General features: G+C 45.9%; 1 protein-coding gene across 1 annotated transcript; it reads left to right on the forward strand.

Annotated features, from left to right (window-relative positions):
* The first annotated feature begins 3,154 nt into the window (after window positions 1-3,154).
* Window positions 3,155-10,591, forward strand: Cbln4 (cerebellin 4 precursor). Its single transcript, XM_041641660.1, has 3 exons — window positions 3,155-4,813; window positions 7,746-7,862; window positions 9,251-10,591. Exons 1-3 carry the CDS (start codon window positions 4,523-4,525, stop codon window positions 9,446-9,448), a joined length of 606 nt encoding a protein of 201 aa, XP_041497594.1. The 5' UTR covers window positions 3,155-4,522; the 3' UTR covers window positions 9,449-10,591.
* The last annotated feature ends 2,404 nt before the right edge of the window (window positions 10,592-12,995 follow it).

The following is a 12,995-nucleotide window of genomic DNA, read 5'->3' on the forward strand; positions in this document are numbered from 1 at the left end:
GAGCTCGACTACGGAGACGTGAAATAGCAGGATGCATTTCCACCCCACCTCCAAAAGTCTGGCAAAAAAAGAAAGGCATCAACTAATCAGATATAATCTGGGAATCTCAGGAAAGGGAAGCGTTCGAACCATACACAGACCACACTTTAAAATATTTTATTATATTTTGAGAAGTTCATACAATGTACTTTGAAAATATTCGCCCTCAGTTTCTCCCAGATCCAACCCCACTTCTCTATGCATCTATAGATAGAATAGAATAAAATAGACTAGGAATAAAAATAGAACTACGTATTCTATGTTGAATTAAAATTTCAAAACTCGTCAGGAACTCATTGAGTCTAATTTGTGTTTCTCAAATACTCTGGGGTGTGGGACCTGTCCTGGAGTAAGGCCCATCTATTGCAGGTCACCTCCTCAGAGAAAACTGATGGTGCCGCTCTCAGCAGGTATTAAATGCTAAATACACAAGGGCTTCATGCTCACCTCACCACTCCATGCTGGGTTCCGTTGGCCGATTTAACAACCAGTTTCAGCAAGGATGCTGAAACACGGAGCAGAATATAGGAAGGGCCCAGGAAGCCCCAGGTTGGAGGGCTACTCATCTCTCCCATAGGAAGCTGGAAACTATAGAGCTTATGCTTTTTTTTTAAAGCTTATTTAATATGTTTATAATATTTACAGCATGCAACTTTTTCCCCACAAGGTGTTGAAATTATTAGTCATGAATAAGATGTAAGTGCAGTTATGTTAATTACTACATGGCTTTAAGTATCTTTTTTGTGTGTTTACCTTTCTTTTTATTTATTCTTTGTGTCTTTTGCATCATGCATCTCCATCTCATTCATTTCCCTGTCTCTTTGTATCTGCCCCCTGCCCTTGCAATGTGCCCCTACAAATAAAATAAAATAAAATTTAAGAGAAAAAAAACAGAGAAGAAAAAATTAATCTTGTCATGGAAGCTGCAGTGTGATGCAGTAAGTCATGCAGTAAACCTTTCTGTTCATGTATCTTAAGCTGCAAGTGTTCATTGCAAAGAGTCATTGGTCTGGTTCGAGGCCTCTGGTTTCTACTACACTATTGATGCTGGGCCCTCACTGGGACTTCTCTTGGTCATCCTGCTGTTACCCTGTGCTGTGGAGATCCTGCAGCTTTGGATCTGCAGGACTGGTCTGCAGGGGTTCTGACCTGGCTGCTATAGCTCCCCAGAGCTGTCTCAGCTATGCAGTCTAGTACCAGACAAAGGAAGTCTGGGGTCTCTTCTAAGCTGTCTGTTTTGGGCCCGATATCCAATAGACTTCTGCTAGCAAATGGATTGTCACCCCTAGAACCATACGACTTACTGACTCACACTGCCATGTGACTCTCTTAGCAGGCAACCACAGGAAAATGCTCTGCTCCACACAGATAGGTCACCAGGAATAGTAGGGCTTCTTTTAATATGGAACCAAGACTGAAGATTCAGGATTGAATTCACATTTCACCGAAGGAACCTCACTCCAATTAGCTTGTGCTGTAGGATGAATGACCGATACTTTACACCCTACTTAGAAGTGTTCAGTCACTGTTCAGTTAGCCACTGGGTCCCTAATGCGGTCACCCTGTTAGATTTGGGGCCTACAAGATTACTGTCAGTGACAGAAGGAAGACATTGGTTTAAATATGAGCTCTTTTAGAAAAGAAATTCTAAGAGAAGAACAGAATACAGAATATGTTGGGGCTTGTGGGGAAGAGAAATACTGAATAGTTACCAACACTGTCAATAGAGTTCTTTCTCAAACTTCTCTCAGCCTGGAATTGAAAAAAACCCAAACGAACAAAACAAAACAAACAACAACAACAAAACCAAGGCTTAGCTGCTCTATCTCCAGCTTGGATGGGAAGGCAGTCTTTCCCCTACAGGAGAAAAGTGGAATCAAATCTCATCAGTATCTGGTCTCAAAAAGGAGCTCTGGCACTGGGGACACGGTTCAGTCAGTAAAAGCTCCAACATGAGGACCTGCCAGATTCCCAGAGCCTACATGCAAAGCCAAATATGGTCACACAGGCTTGTGACACCAATGCTGGGGGAGGGGGCAACAGGAGGGTCACTGGGGCTTGGTGGCTGACCTTGTCTTCTCAAGGTTGAGCAGGAAGGCGAGAGGAATAGAGTGAACTCATTCTCCAGCTTCTACACACACACACACACACACACACACACACACACTCCCAATGGAGGCACCTGCAGCTGCTGGTGATGGTGGTTAAATAAGGAAGTCTGAAAGGGTCAGGTGGGAAGCTGTGGGAAGTTAAAGGCTGCCCTCCCTTAAAGGGCCAGCTAGCTCTCTTGTTCCTTTACAGCTTAGATGAAGGGCAGCCATCATTGTAACAGAGAGCATCTCTCTAGGGCACCTACCACTTAGTGGTGGCACTGCCTACCTCCCTCAACTATGGTTCCAGGTACACATCTTTACTGGTGTCATTATAGGAAGCCGGCTAAGGATCAACCACGGTGTGTGTGGTGGGGGGTGGGGGCATCTTGTATCTTAACACTTGGAATTTCAGCGTAGGTTTACTGTGCAGGTTCCCCTAGAGAACTTTAGGAGGAGACCAGGTTAAAGATGAAGGTCTGGATTCTGCTGGGGAGGAGCTTGAAAGCCATTCCAAGAATGCTCATGGCCAGCTGGGAAGCTTGCTCTGTCCCAAGGACAGAGCTCAACCGCTAAACAATAAGCAATCAGTATATACTAATCAGCAGGTCCTAGTGGCTGCACCTTCCAAGGGGATGTTGTTTTGATTGGAGAGGTAGGTGTTGCAACCGCTCTCCTGTAGCCAGAAGTCAAGAAGGAATTTTGGAGTGTCCTGACCTCAAAGAATACAGAACCAGAAAACCAGGGCCATTCCTTAGGGGAGTGTGTCATCAAGGTCTGTGTCTTGACCAAGTTCCTGCAGTCAACTCCAGAGCCAAGCCCCGCTTCCCGCTTCCCTTTGGTGGCTGCGGAAGAGGAAAACAAATTGACAGTAAGAGGCCAAAATGGCAGTGGAGTGCACGGCAGAGGGGCAGTACTCCCAGGTGCTGTATTTTAACTGTTACATTTAAGGGGACCCCGTTCACTAAGACTTTTTCTGGCCTTGCTTGAGGTGAGTGCACTGTGTAAGTGCCAAGGCGCGTCCCTGTCGCTTCCGAGGCTCAACCTTCTGAGCGGAAGAAAGGAATCAGGCGCCTCCTCCGCACCCCTCCTCTCCCAGGGCTCAGGGCTGCCCCAAGGCTTTCCTGAGCTCCCCGGGCTGGAGACGAGCTCCGGACCAGGCGCAGTTGAGGACGCCGGTGGATCCGCTTTAGAGTCTAGGCAGCAAGCCCCGCAGAACCGCCACGGCCCTTCCAGAAATCTCTGCATCTGTGTGGGCAGCACCGGCCGCGTTCAGCTCAGAGTCCTACTCTGGGCAGGTCCAGGGGCCCTGCAACCCCCTTCGCGGGTACAGGTGAAGCAGGGGGCGAGCAGCCACAGAACCCTGGAAAGTGCGGGCCCGAGGGCTTCCTTCTCTGCCCACACCCCACGAGTTTTCAGGGCGGAGTGGCCTCGGACCTTGGCAGCCGGCAGTGCGGTGCGCCAGGCTCAGTCCGGGTGCGTTCAACGTCATACAGGCGCTGCTCTGCTGGGGTCACAGGACGCCTTTTTTGCTTTCCGGGGACCCACGGGCTGAGAGAGCGAGCCAAAGCCATCTGCACGCTGAGCTCCTATAAATAGCGCTCGGGTGCCCTCTCGGTGCTGTCTGTCCCTCCAGGCGGTTGCGCTGCGCGCCAAGACACAAAGTTGTACGCAGGGACACGGGAACCCAGGGCAGTAGGCGCCCTGCACCTTAGAACTGAACCGGAAATATCGTGCTTTCGGCGGGGGACTCAGTTGAGCCGCCTACCTGCGTTGTAGTGAATCTGGGCTTTAGGGAAATTTTTGACCAAGCGCAAGTGGGAGTCGCTAGCATTCTGACCATGAACACAACCTGGCGTTCTTCTCATCCCCGGAAACACCTCCTGCTTCTGTAATTTTTCCTGCGCCAGCCAGAGTACCTCGGACAGGACCGTCACCCACATCGCTTGGCACCCGCCACCCTGGCGTTTCCTCGCTGAGTCCTCTGTCTTCAGCTCTGTGCGCCATCGGGAAGTACTTGGGTTTGGGGGTGAGAATTTATTTTGTTCCTTTGAGGTGTGATCGAGAGGGTCTGGAGACTTTTTAGATGTCAATGTTACAAGTGTGACTTCAGGGGCCCCAGGCAAAACTGACTTTGGGGCGGAGGAGGTTAGGGTAGGGAGTTCTGCATGAGCTGCTTAAAGGACAAAGGTAGCAGAACCAACCAGACATCTCCAAGGGAGACTTCAGCCCGGAGAATTGGTGGAAGTGCGCGCGCCGCCGCCGCCGTCGCCGCCTTTCCTGCAGCGCTGTCGATCTAGCCACTGGCATCTTCCCGAGCTCCGGGATCCCGGGGTAGCAGGCGCCGCCCCGGAGCAGAAGCGCCAGGCTGCGGCTAGCGCACGCGGCACACCATGGGCTCCGCGCGCCGGGCGCTGTCCGTGGTACCGGCTGTTCTGCTGGTTCTCGCGCTGCCTGGGCTGCCTGTCTGGGCACAGAATGACACCGAACCGATCGTGCTGGAGGGCAAGTGTCTGGTGGTGTGCGACTCGAACCCAGCCACAGACTCCAAGGGATCATCATCTTCTCCGCTGGGGATATCGGTCCGAGCAGCAAACTCCAAGGTGGCCTTTTCGGCGGTTCGGAGCACCAACCATGAGCCATCCGAGATGAGCAACAAGACGCGCATCATTTACTTTGATCAGGTCAGACCCCCCACGGGATGCAGGGCGCCCAGCGGGTGGGTGGTCTCTGAGTACCGAGAGCTGCCTGCCCAGATTAAGCTAGTATGATTAGGATATGGCGAGATCATTTAAGCAGCTACCTCCCTGAAGGTATCAATCAGAAACTTGAACTGCTTCCTTTCCCCAACAACCGCAGCCCCCATACCCCTTGGTGTCTGGCGGAGGCCTGCGCGGTGGGGTGGCTTGGGAGCGCAGAGGCAGGCACCTGAAGATCAAAACAAGTTTAGCAGCAACAGGTCATGGGGGCCGAAGGGAATACTGTCCCTGGATGCTGAGCTCTATCGGTAGAGAACTTGGCCCTCTAGCTCAGACTTAGCAGCAGGTGCCCTGGAGGTGTTCGTGAGGGGCCCTAGAAGAGAGCTCATAAATGTTTGAGTTGTGTTTCCAGGTGGGAAACTCATCTCTCCGAGGAGCTCTGGGACTCCAGAAAGTGCAGAGACCCTACCAGGTGGACACAGAGGATTGAGGGTGGGGTTCTCCGGGCTAGAAGCTATGCAGGGTCCAGGGTGTCTGGATCAATACTACCCTGCCTGGTGTAGACCAAAAGCCCTTCTCACCACCACTTGACTTAGAAAAGTTGCCCAGGCAGAAAGAAAGGGGATTGAGTAATTGTGCAGAGGTTAGGTGGGTAAGCGCTGGGAAGCTGGGTTCCCCTTCCTGGGCTTGGTTTGCTTCCTCCAGGGCATTGCAAGGTGCTGAGGAGGCACAGATTTTGAGGTTGCAGTGAGGGGATGGGACTGTACTGATGGAAGCCGAAGGTTCTGTTGAGCGGCTCAGTGCTCTGTGGACTGGAGCGATGAGCAACCCCGGGATATCAGTTTAGCAAAACCCCCTAGGACAGAAGCCCAGCTCCAGCATATTGTGCCCAACCCCAACAGTACCTGGAGACTGTCTAATTCTCAAGTCACAGTTCACAGCTGTATGCAGAGCCCTGTGGGCAGGTCAAGTGGGGCTGCGGGATGTGCCAGAACAGACAGACTGGTTTTGTGCTCCTTAGTTCTAAGTGATGCGTTTGCCAGCCGGTCAGGGACAGAGATGTCTCCCTAGAGGTTTAGTATGGGATAGCTATACATTTTTTTTTTAAAAAATGAATTAAGTAGTCCTTTTGGAGATTTTGGTGCAGTATTTAGCAAAGTGACGGGAAGGGAGCGTGACACCGCCCCTGGTTGCTGTTTCAGTGCCCCATCTAAATGTTGGAACCCTGTGGACATTGTGCTATAGTGCTTTGGGACATTCTTTTCAATGACCTTCCCATCAATTAGAAGAGGAAAGGGATATTTCTTTTGCTCTGGGAGCCATGCATCTTAGAGACAACAAGACACATTCAGTTATAAATCTTGATGTGCCTGGATGCTTCAATTACCCTCTGGAGTCCGCTTCCGGCTTTGTGTTTACTAACCAACACTAATCAGACGCCTCTATTTTGTTAATGAAGGATGACTTTTGTATCTGAATCAGGACATTGGCTAAGTGCCTTACTTTATTTTCAATGTGCTGGGAAAATATGTTTTTGCCAATGTTTTGTCAGAGAATCTCACACAGCTGGTGTCTGATCTCAGGTCAGAGTACAGAGAGCTGGTGCTTCCGGGGAAGAGGCTTGGATCTCAGTCCAATCGCACACACATTCGTATTTCAAGCGGTGCTGAGGCTGGTGCATTTACCTAAACGTTCTAAGCGCTCTGACGTTCTGGTGTGCTGTGGAGAGGCAGTAGTGCACTTTGAGGAAGAATGCAGGAAGTGTGCGTGTATTCATTTCGGCGAGAAGGTGATGGTTAACACAGTTATCAACAGAGCAGTTCTGGCAAACAGAAAATATGTGTTTAGAGACACATCTGACTTTTATGGATTTACTCCTTGGCGAAACATGAAAGAAAGCCTCCTTGTCTATCTTCCTATCTCTCAGGAAGGGACTTACCTCTGAGACACTGAAATTTAGCTGAGGACTCTCTGAAATTCGGAGTTAATGTCTTAACCAGGCATTACAAGGTGTGTTATGGCTTTCTTAGAAACAGTGCTTAACTTCACTTTTCGCTTTTGACCCTTGGACACCAAATGATTTTAGGTGACTGATGGGATCAAACAGGACACTGAAGAACACAGAAAGGCCACTCAGTTTACTGTATGCCGCATCCATGCCCTTCTCTTGGCATCTAGCCAGGGCTGACTCATTGCCAGTGTATTATGTTAAGGCTTAGATGGTGCATAAACCAAACAAATGGCCATGGGCCTGAGGAGAGCCCTGGCAGAGCTGGGAAAGGACCTGGCTTTCCCATCTCTGTTACACCAACTGTTGGTGTCGAGGATGGCACCTCGTGGTGGAGGGGGTCTGCCTCTGTGAGGCATCCAGGGATGACTGCAGAGAGCCCATGGATGTCCATTGGCTGGCTGGGTAACGTCACTTCTGGACATTGGGAAGGCTTATAGACTGTGGAGATGTAACTGCATGGTAGATGCCTTCCATCTGATTCTCTGTGTAAAGCTAACACAAACCTTCATACGTTCCCTTGATGACCCTAGAGACATCTGGCCTGGAAATTGAGGCATAACTACAACACCGTTGCTTTGTTTTTATTTTTGCCTGTGCTCTTTATAAGGTAGAAGAACCTTTCATTATGCACATCCTTTTTCCAAGTCGCTCAAGAGGAAAGAAATAGGATTAGCTGTTTTATTCTCTATTATTTCTGAAGTTAGTAATTGAAAAAAGAAGAAAGGAAGGAGAGAAGAGAAGGAAGATATAAAGGAAAGAAAAGGGAGGGAGGGAGGAGGAAGGGGAGGAAGAAGGGAAGAAAAAGGGAGAGGAGAAAGAGGGGGAAGGAAGAGGCAGCAAAGGAAGAAGGAATTTACTCAGTCAAAAACTATAATAATTGATCTTTATTTGTTGTTTTTATCTTAGATCCTGGTTAACGTGGGCAATTTTTTCACACTGGAGTCTGTTTTTGTGGCACCTAGGAAAGGAATCTACAGTTTCACTTTTCATGTGATTAAAGTGTACCAGAGCCAAACAATCCAGGTATGTGCATCGACCTCCGTGCTCTCCGCTGCTGAGTTTAAGTCTTCATTCAGATATACGCTTGCATAGTAAAGATAGCTGTCCACCCCTCTAATGTATTTTAAAGGTTTAATTTGCATGTTTTCCTCATAACATCCATTGGAGTATGTGATAAGGCACCTAGAAAAAGAAGCAAATGAGGTATTACTCTGATTATAGCCCAATGTAAAACAAAACAAGCAAGCAAACAAACAAACAAAAAACCCAAACCAAACCAAAATAAAACACAGCTTGGCCAAACCTTGACACCAATCTCTGTAGAAGATCTTGATTTTATCTCATTCCTGAACAAAAGTTATTCAAACTTATAAGGAAAAAAAATCTTATAAAACTTTACAAATGGACATTAAATAAGCAAAACAAATTTACGATCATTTAAAAATTATGAGATGCAGTTTATCCATGGAAACCAAGCCACCAGGGAACGGCCATTAATAATTCTTTTGGGAAAGGATGTGCGTAGCACATCATGCTATGGTTTGTTTTTGATACCTCCATCTCAGTTGCAGTTCATTGTTAGTCATGTGTCTCGTCTGGTGCCTGCTCACACGAGCTTGGTTTTACACTAGAGCAGACATAGAGATATTATAGCATTAAAATATGTCAATAATAATATATAATAAATCAACAATATATAGCATACATAATAAACAATATAATAACCAATACAGTGCATACATAATAAACAATACAATAACAATATAATAAGCATTACAGTACATGTCTATGGAATTCTAAGATATGTTCTATTGAATGTTTAGCATCTATATTACATTTCATGTCTCTATGATTAATAGATGGCATGGTCGCCTGTCACTTTTTTATATTCTAGTGACTCAATAAATTGACCAGCCTTAGACTGAATCTTTTCCAGATTAATTCTAACCCAGGAAAAAGAGAGTATATACAGATCACATCTGCTTCCCTGGAAACTCTGGTGTTTCAGATGACTTCTGTTGCTGCTCAGATTTCAGAAAAGGAGACACCTACTCTGACGCTGGCAGCATCTGGCTGTGTCTGACTTTATTCCCTAAAGAGTTGATGTTGAGTATGTGGGGCCAGTAGAGTAGGTAGCTTTGTTTACACATCGAAGGAAAGCTGATTTTCACATGATCAGGTGGCTCTCTGGATGGCATTGTTTTGGTAGGTAGTTAAGGAGATTTCTATAGGAACAAACACATACATTAAATATACTCACAATATCCATACTGAGCCTCATTTGTCCAGTTGAAGGGAAGGAGGCTATTCCCCTGGAAGCAAGTTTGAGCAGCTCAGCTGTCTTGGACTATTTTCTAGCACATGTTTTGATTTTAAAGGGAGCTTTTCATTGGTCATCTCTTTCCTTTCAGGTTAACTTGATGTTGAATGGGAAACCAGTCATATCTGCTTTTGCTGGGGATAAAGACGTGACTCGGGAAGCCGCCACCAACGGAGTACTACTGTACCTGGACAAAGAAGATAAGGTTTACCTAAAACTGGAGAAAGGTAACTTACTTGGCGGCTGGCAGTATTCCACGTTTTCTGGCTTTCTGGTGTTCCCTCTATAGAACTTGACTTCTCCGTGATGCCCGTGCGTGAGGGCGCCCACCCCTGGGTTACCAGAAGACCACGTTTTACCCTTGGATCTATGTCCCTTTTGTTTCGCTCATGAGCGACTATGGATTCTCTTTAAGGATTCTAGACCCGTCTGGAGAAACATACATGTCACAGATTATCTTCACGTGTGTGCCAGTTTCCTTATGTGTCAGTCAGGACTCCAAAGCCGGAAATCCCTAAATCTGCTTACAGGTTAACGGTCAGAAGTTGTCTCAAGGTTTGTTCTATTTAGTTTCCTGCAGTTACTGCATTGAGGTTTTCAGTTCTTTGTTTTTGAAACGCCGGCAAGCTTGTCTGAAAGTTAGAAACCTTGGAAGTTCTGACTTCAGTGGTTATTATGGAACTGCCAAAGACTCGTATATCGTGTGGGTACATCGATTACACTTGTCTTCTTTTCCTTTGTTTGGAATTATAATTACTTTGGCATTGGTTTGTTTTGTTCTCTTAAGGTAACTGGAATTGTATTTTAGTGAGTGTGGTTGTGTTTTCTCTACCTGTAAGGTAACAAACAAATGGCTTGCCTCAAAATGTAACTTAACTCTGAGCTCACCCACATGACCTCCCTCTTGTTCCCTAAAATGAATGCTCCATAGTTGTATTTTAATTATATATGTGAAAGAGTCATATTTTCCCAAATTATATTTTCTAATAGGAAAAATAGATCATAATCTGACAAAGAAAAAGTTACTTACCCTAATTCTAAACGCTCAGTCCCCAAACCTTGGCAAAATAGCTCCCCTTGGTGAAAAATCTTATACTTTATTGCTCAGCTTTAATTAACGTGATTGATAATAACCACTTTATTAAAACCATAAGGGATTATTTTCCCCTTCAACATGATCATGTTATTAACTGGAGATGGTACGCCCTTGTTTTTAATTATATCTATTTTTCAAATCTCCTGTTGTGTTTGAAATATCATCTGGTTTTGCCTTAATTCCTTAACTTGTATATATATATATATATATTTATCTGTTCAGCTAATATTAAATCCAGATACTCCATAACAAAATTTAGTGCAATATCTTATTTTGTCTTTTGTATAGGTCATATGAATTCATAAAATTATTTATGTCTCTGTTGCAGAATAAAGATTATTATATGTTAGTGGGATGGTTGGTTTGGTCCTTTTGGTTTGACAATGTGTCTGTCTTCCATGTAGTTCGTACACCCTTCCACCATTCCTTCCATCCTGTATCCTTTCCTCTTTCTCCATTTCCTTCCTTCTTCCCTTTCTTCCCTTTTTCTAGTTTCTTCCTTGAGTTAAAAAAAAATCCCTTCCTGAGTTTTCAGGTAATGTTCTTTGAGTTGTTATAGGAAATCTTTACTGTATTTAATCTGTCCAAATCCAGGAGTGGCAAGCTTGCCAAAAGGGAATCAATGAACTTAGCAAACTCTTCCTTCATAAGGACTTGTGAGGAAAGTGAAGTTAAAAAGATCTCTTGAAATCTCACAAGGTTGCTCCATGTATGAGTGAATGGTGGCCAGTATCAGGCTGGTATCTCCAGAGGACTTTGACAAAGGTTCCATCCTTACAGCATCCCACCTTGAAGTTAAGACAATATTTCTATGACTCTGAGTGTTGGTGGTGGTGGCTCCATTTCCGGATCTGTGGCCTGCTGGTGGCAAGGGTCCTCTGGTAGCTGAGGCCACAGGAACATGTCTCAAAGAGACCCACACACATACAACTTCCAGAGTCTATGATTAATCTCCAAGTTCAGTCAGCTCTTGGGATGTTCAGTCAACTCTAAAAGACATCTCTGTTTCCTAGAAAGAACTCTCTGCAGGCACTGGCAACAGTCCCTACTGGCTTTCTGTTAACAGCCCTGATTTTATAATTTGAAGAAAATATAAAACAAACAAAACAAAACAGCATTTCATAGAGAGACGACAAAGGGGGCTTTAGTCCCCAGGCCGGTGCAAGCCTCTAACCAAGCAACAACTCTGCCTAGCAGATAATCCCACCCCATCTATGCATACTGAGTCTGCATCCGGGCATCTAGCAAGAGAATCATAAGTGAATAGATTGGTTAGTCATTATTTTGGCAACATGAGTCAAAAGTATTGAATGACCAATTGTCACCTATGGTAGGATGGAGAAAGTGAGGCTATTATCAAAATAGGTCAGTGCATCAATGTATTCACGAATGGACTTGTAGCCAACATTAGGGCTTGTCCTCATCTTTCTTGATTCTTATGAACATAAAGATCCATCGTGTACTGGGGGAAGATCTGAGACAGTGGCTATCGGATGTGGAGGTCTGTGATGCTAGAGCCGGAGTGAAGAGACGAGGCCAGGATGAGAGCCATGGAGGTCCCACTCAACGAGCCTCGAGGAGGTTGAGAGCTATCACAAATCCATGGCTCAGAACGTAAGAATGGCAAGAGAGAGCATAAGCAAGAGGTGGGATGACCTAGTCCTGTCATGATATTTCATTTGTATTTTAATAAATAAAGCCTGCCTGAAGATCAGAGAGTAAAAGAGCCCACTGATCAGCCATACAGACCAGGCAGTGGTAACACACACCTTTAATCCCAAGAGCCACACTACTTTGCCATAGAAACTGGGCTGTGCACGCCTTTAATCCCAGCCCTAGAAAAGATCATAAAATGGGAGGAGGCAGCTCTCAGACACAGTCTCATTCTGAGATTCCTGGATCACCATTTCAGACTGAGGTAGAGGTAGAACCAATGACTAGCTGGTTTACTTTTCTGACTTTCAGGTTGAACCCCAATTTCTGTCTCTGAGTTTTTATTAATATTGCTACATAGTCCAGAAAGCCCTGACTTTGGGTAGATACAGGATGTGGTCCTGTGGCCTCTGTTTGCTCTTCCTATCACTCCCACAGGTTCTTTGTCTTTCTGAGCTTGAGTTACTGCATTTGCAAAAAAAGTAGTGGACTGTGGAGGACTGTGTGCATTGCTGTAAGACACAGGAAGTGCTTGGGGCATGGTGGGAGCCGGACTCTCCAGTCTGACCACTGAATCTTGTGATCCTCAACATTGAAGGCCTTAAAATGGGCAGGGCAACAATGCTCTCTGTGGAGAGTACAGGGTCCTCACTAAGAGTGGAAGCTGAGCTGGGATGAGCAGGACAAAGAGCAGAAGTGATGTTGTCACAAATATTTCCTCAAATGGCACCAGGTACTCTCTGCATATTCTATAGCATGAAAAATTGTTTTCAGAAGCTAATGTGGCGAAAGATGCATGCTAGTAGAACCCTGCTTTGTCTTGGCCCCTCAACACTTGCAACAGGAGCTCCTCCCTCCTAGACACTTCCTAGCTCCTGTGCGCACCCCCCCCCCACATCCAATGCAAACCATCCTCTGCAGCCAGCAGTTTCCTCCTGAAAGAAACTCAAGGAAACTAAGCTGAAGGAACAAGCAGGGGTGCAGGGAACTGGCCTGATTCCAGGTGTTTTGGGGAAGCTGCCCCTGGTCCACCGATTGGATTACATTTAATTTTTTTTTGAATTATTATTGTTGTCTACTTAAGTTT

Source organism: Microtus oregoni, unplaced genomic scaffold (genome assembly GCF_018167655.1).
Source record: "Microtus oregoni isolate MIOR12 unplaced genomic scaffold, Mior012 000071F_ref0000514, whole genome shotgun sequence".
Classification (NCBI taxonomy): Eukaryota; Metazoa; Chordata; class Mammalia; order Rodentia; family Cricetidae; genus Microtus; species Microtus oregoni.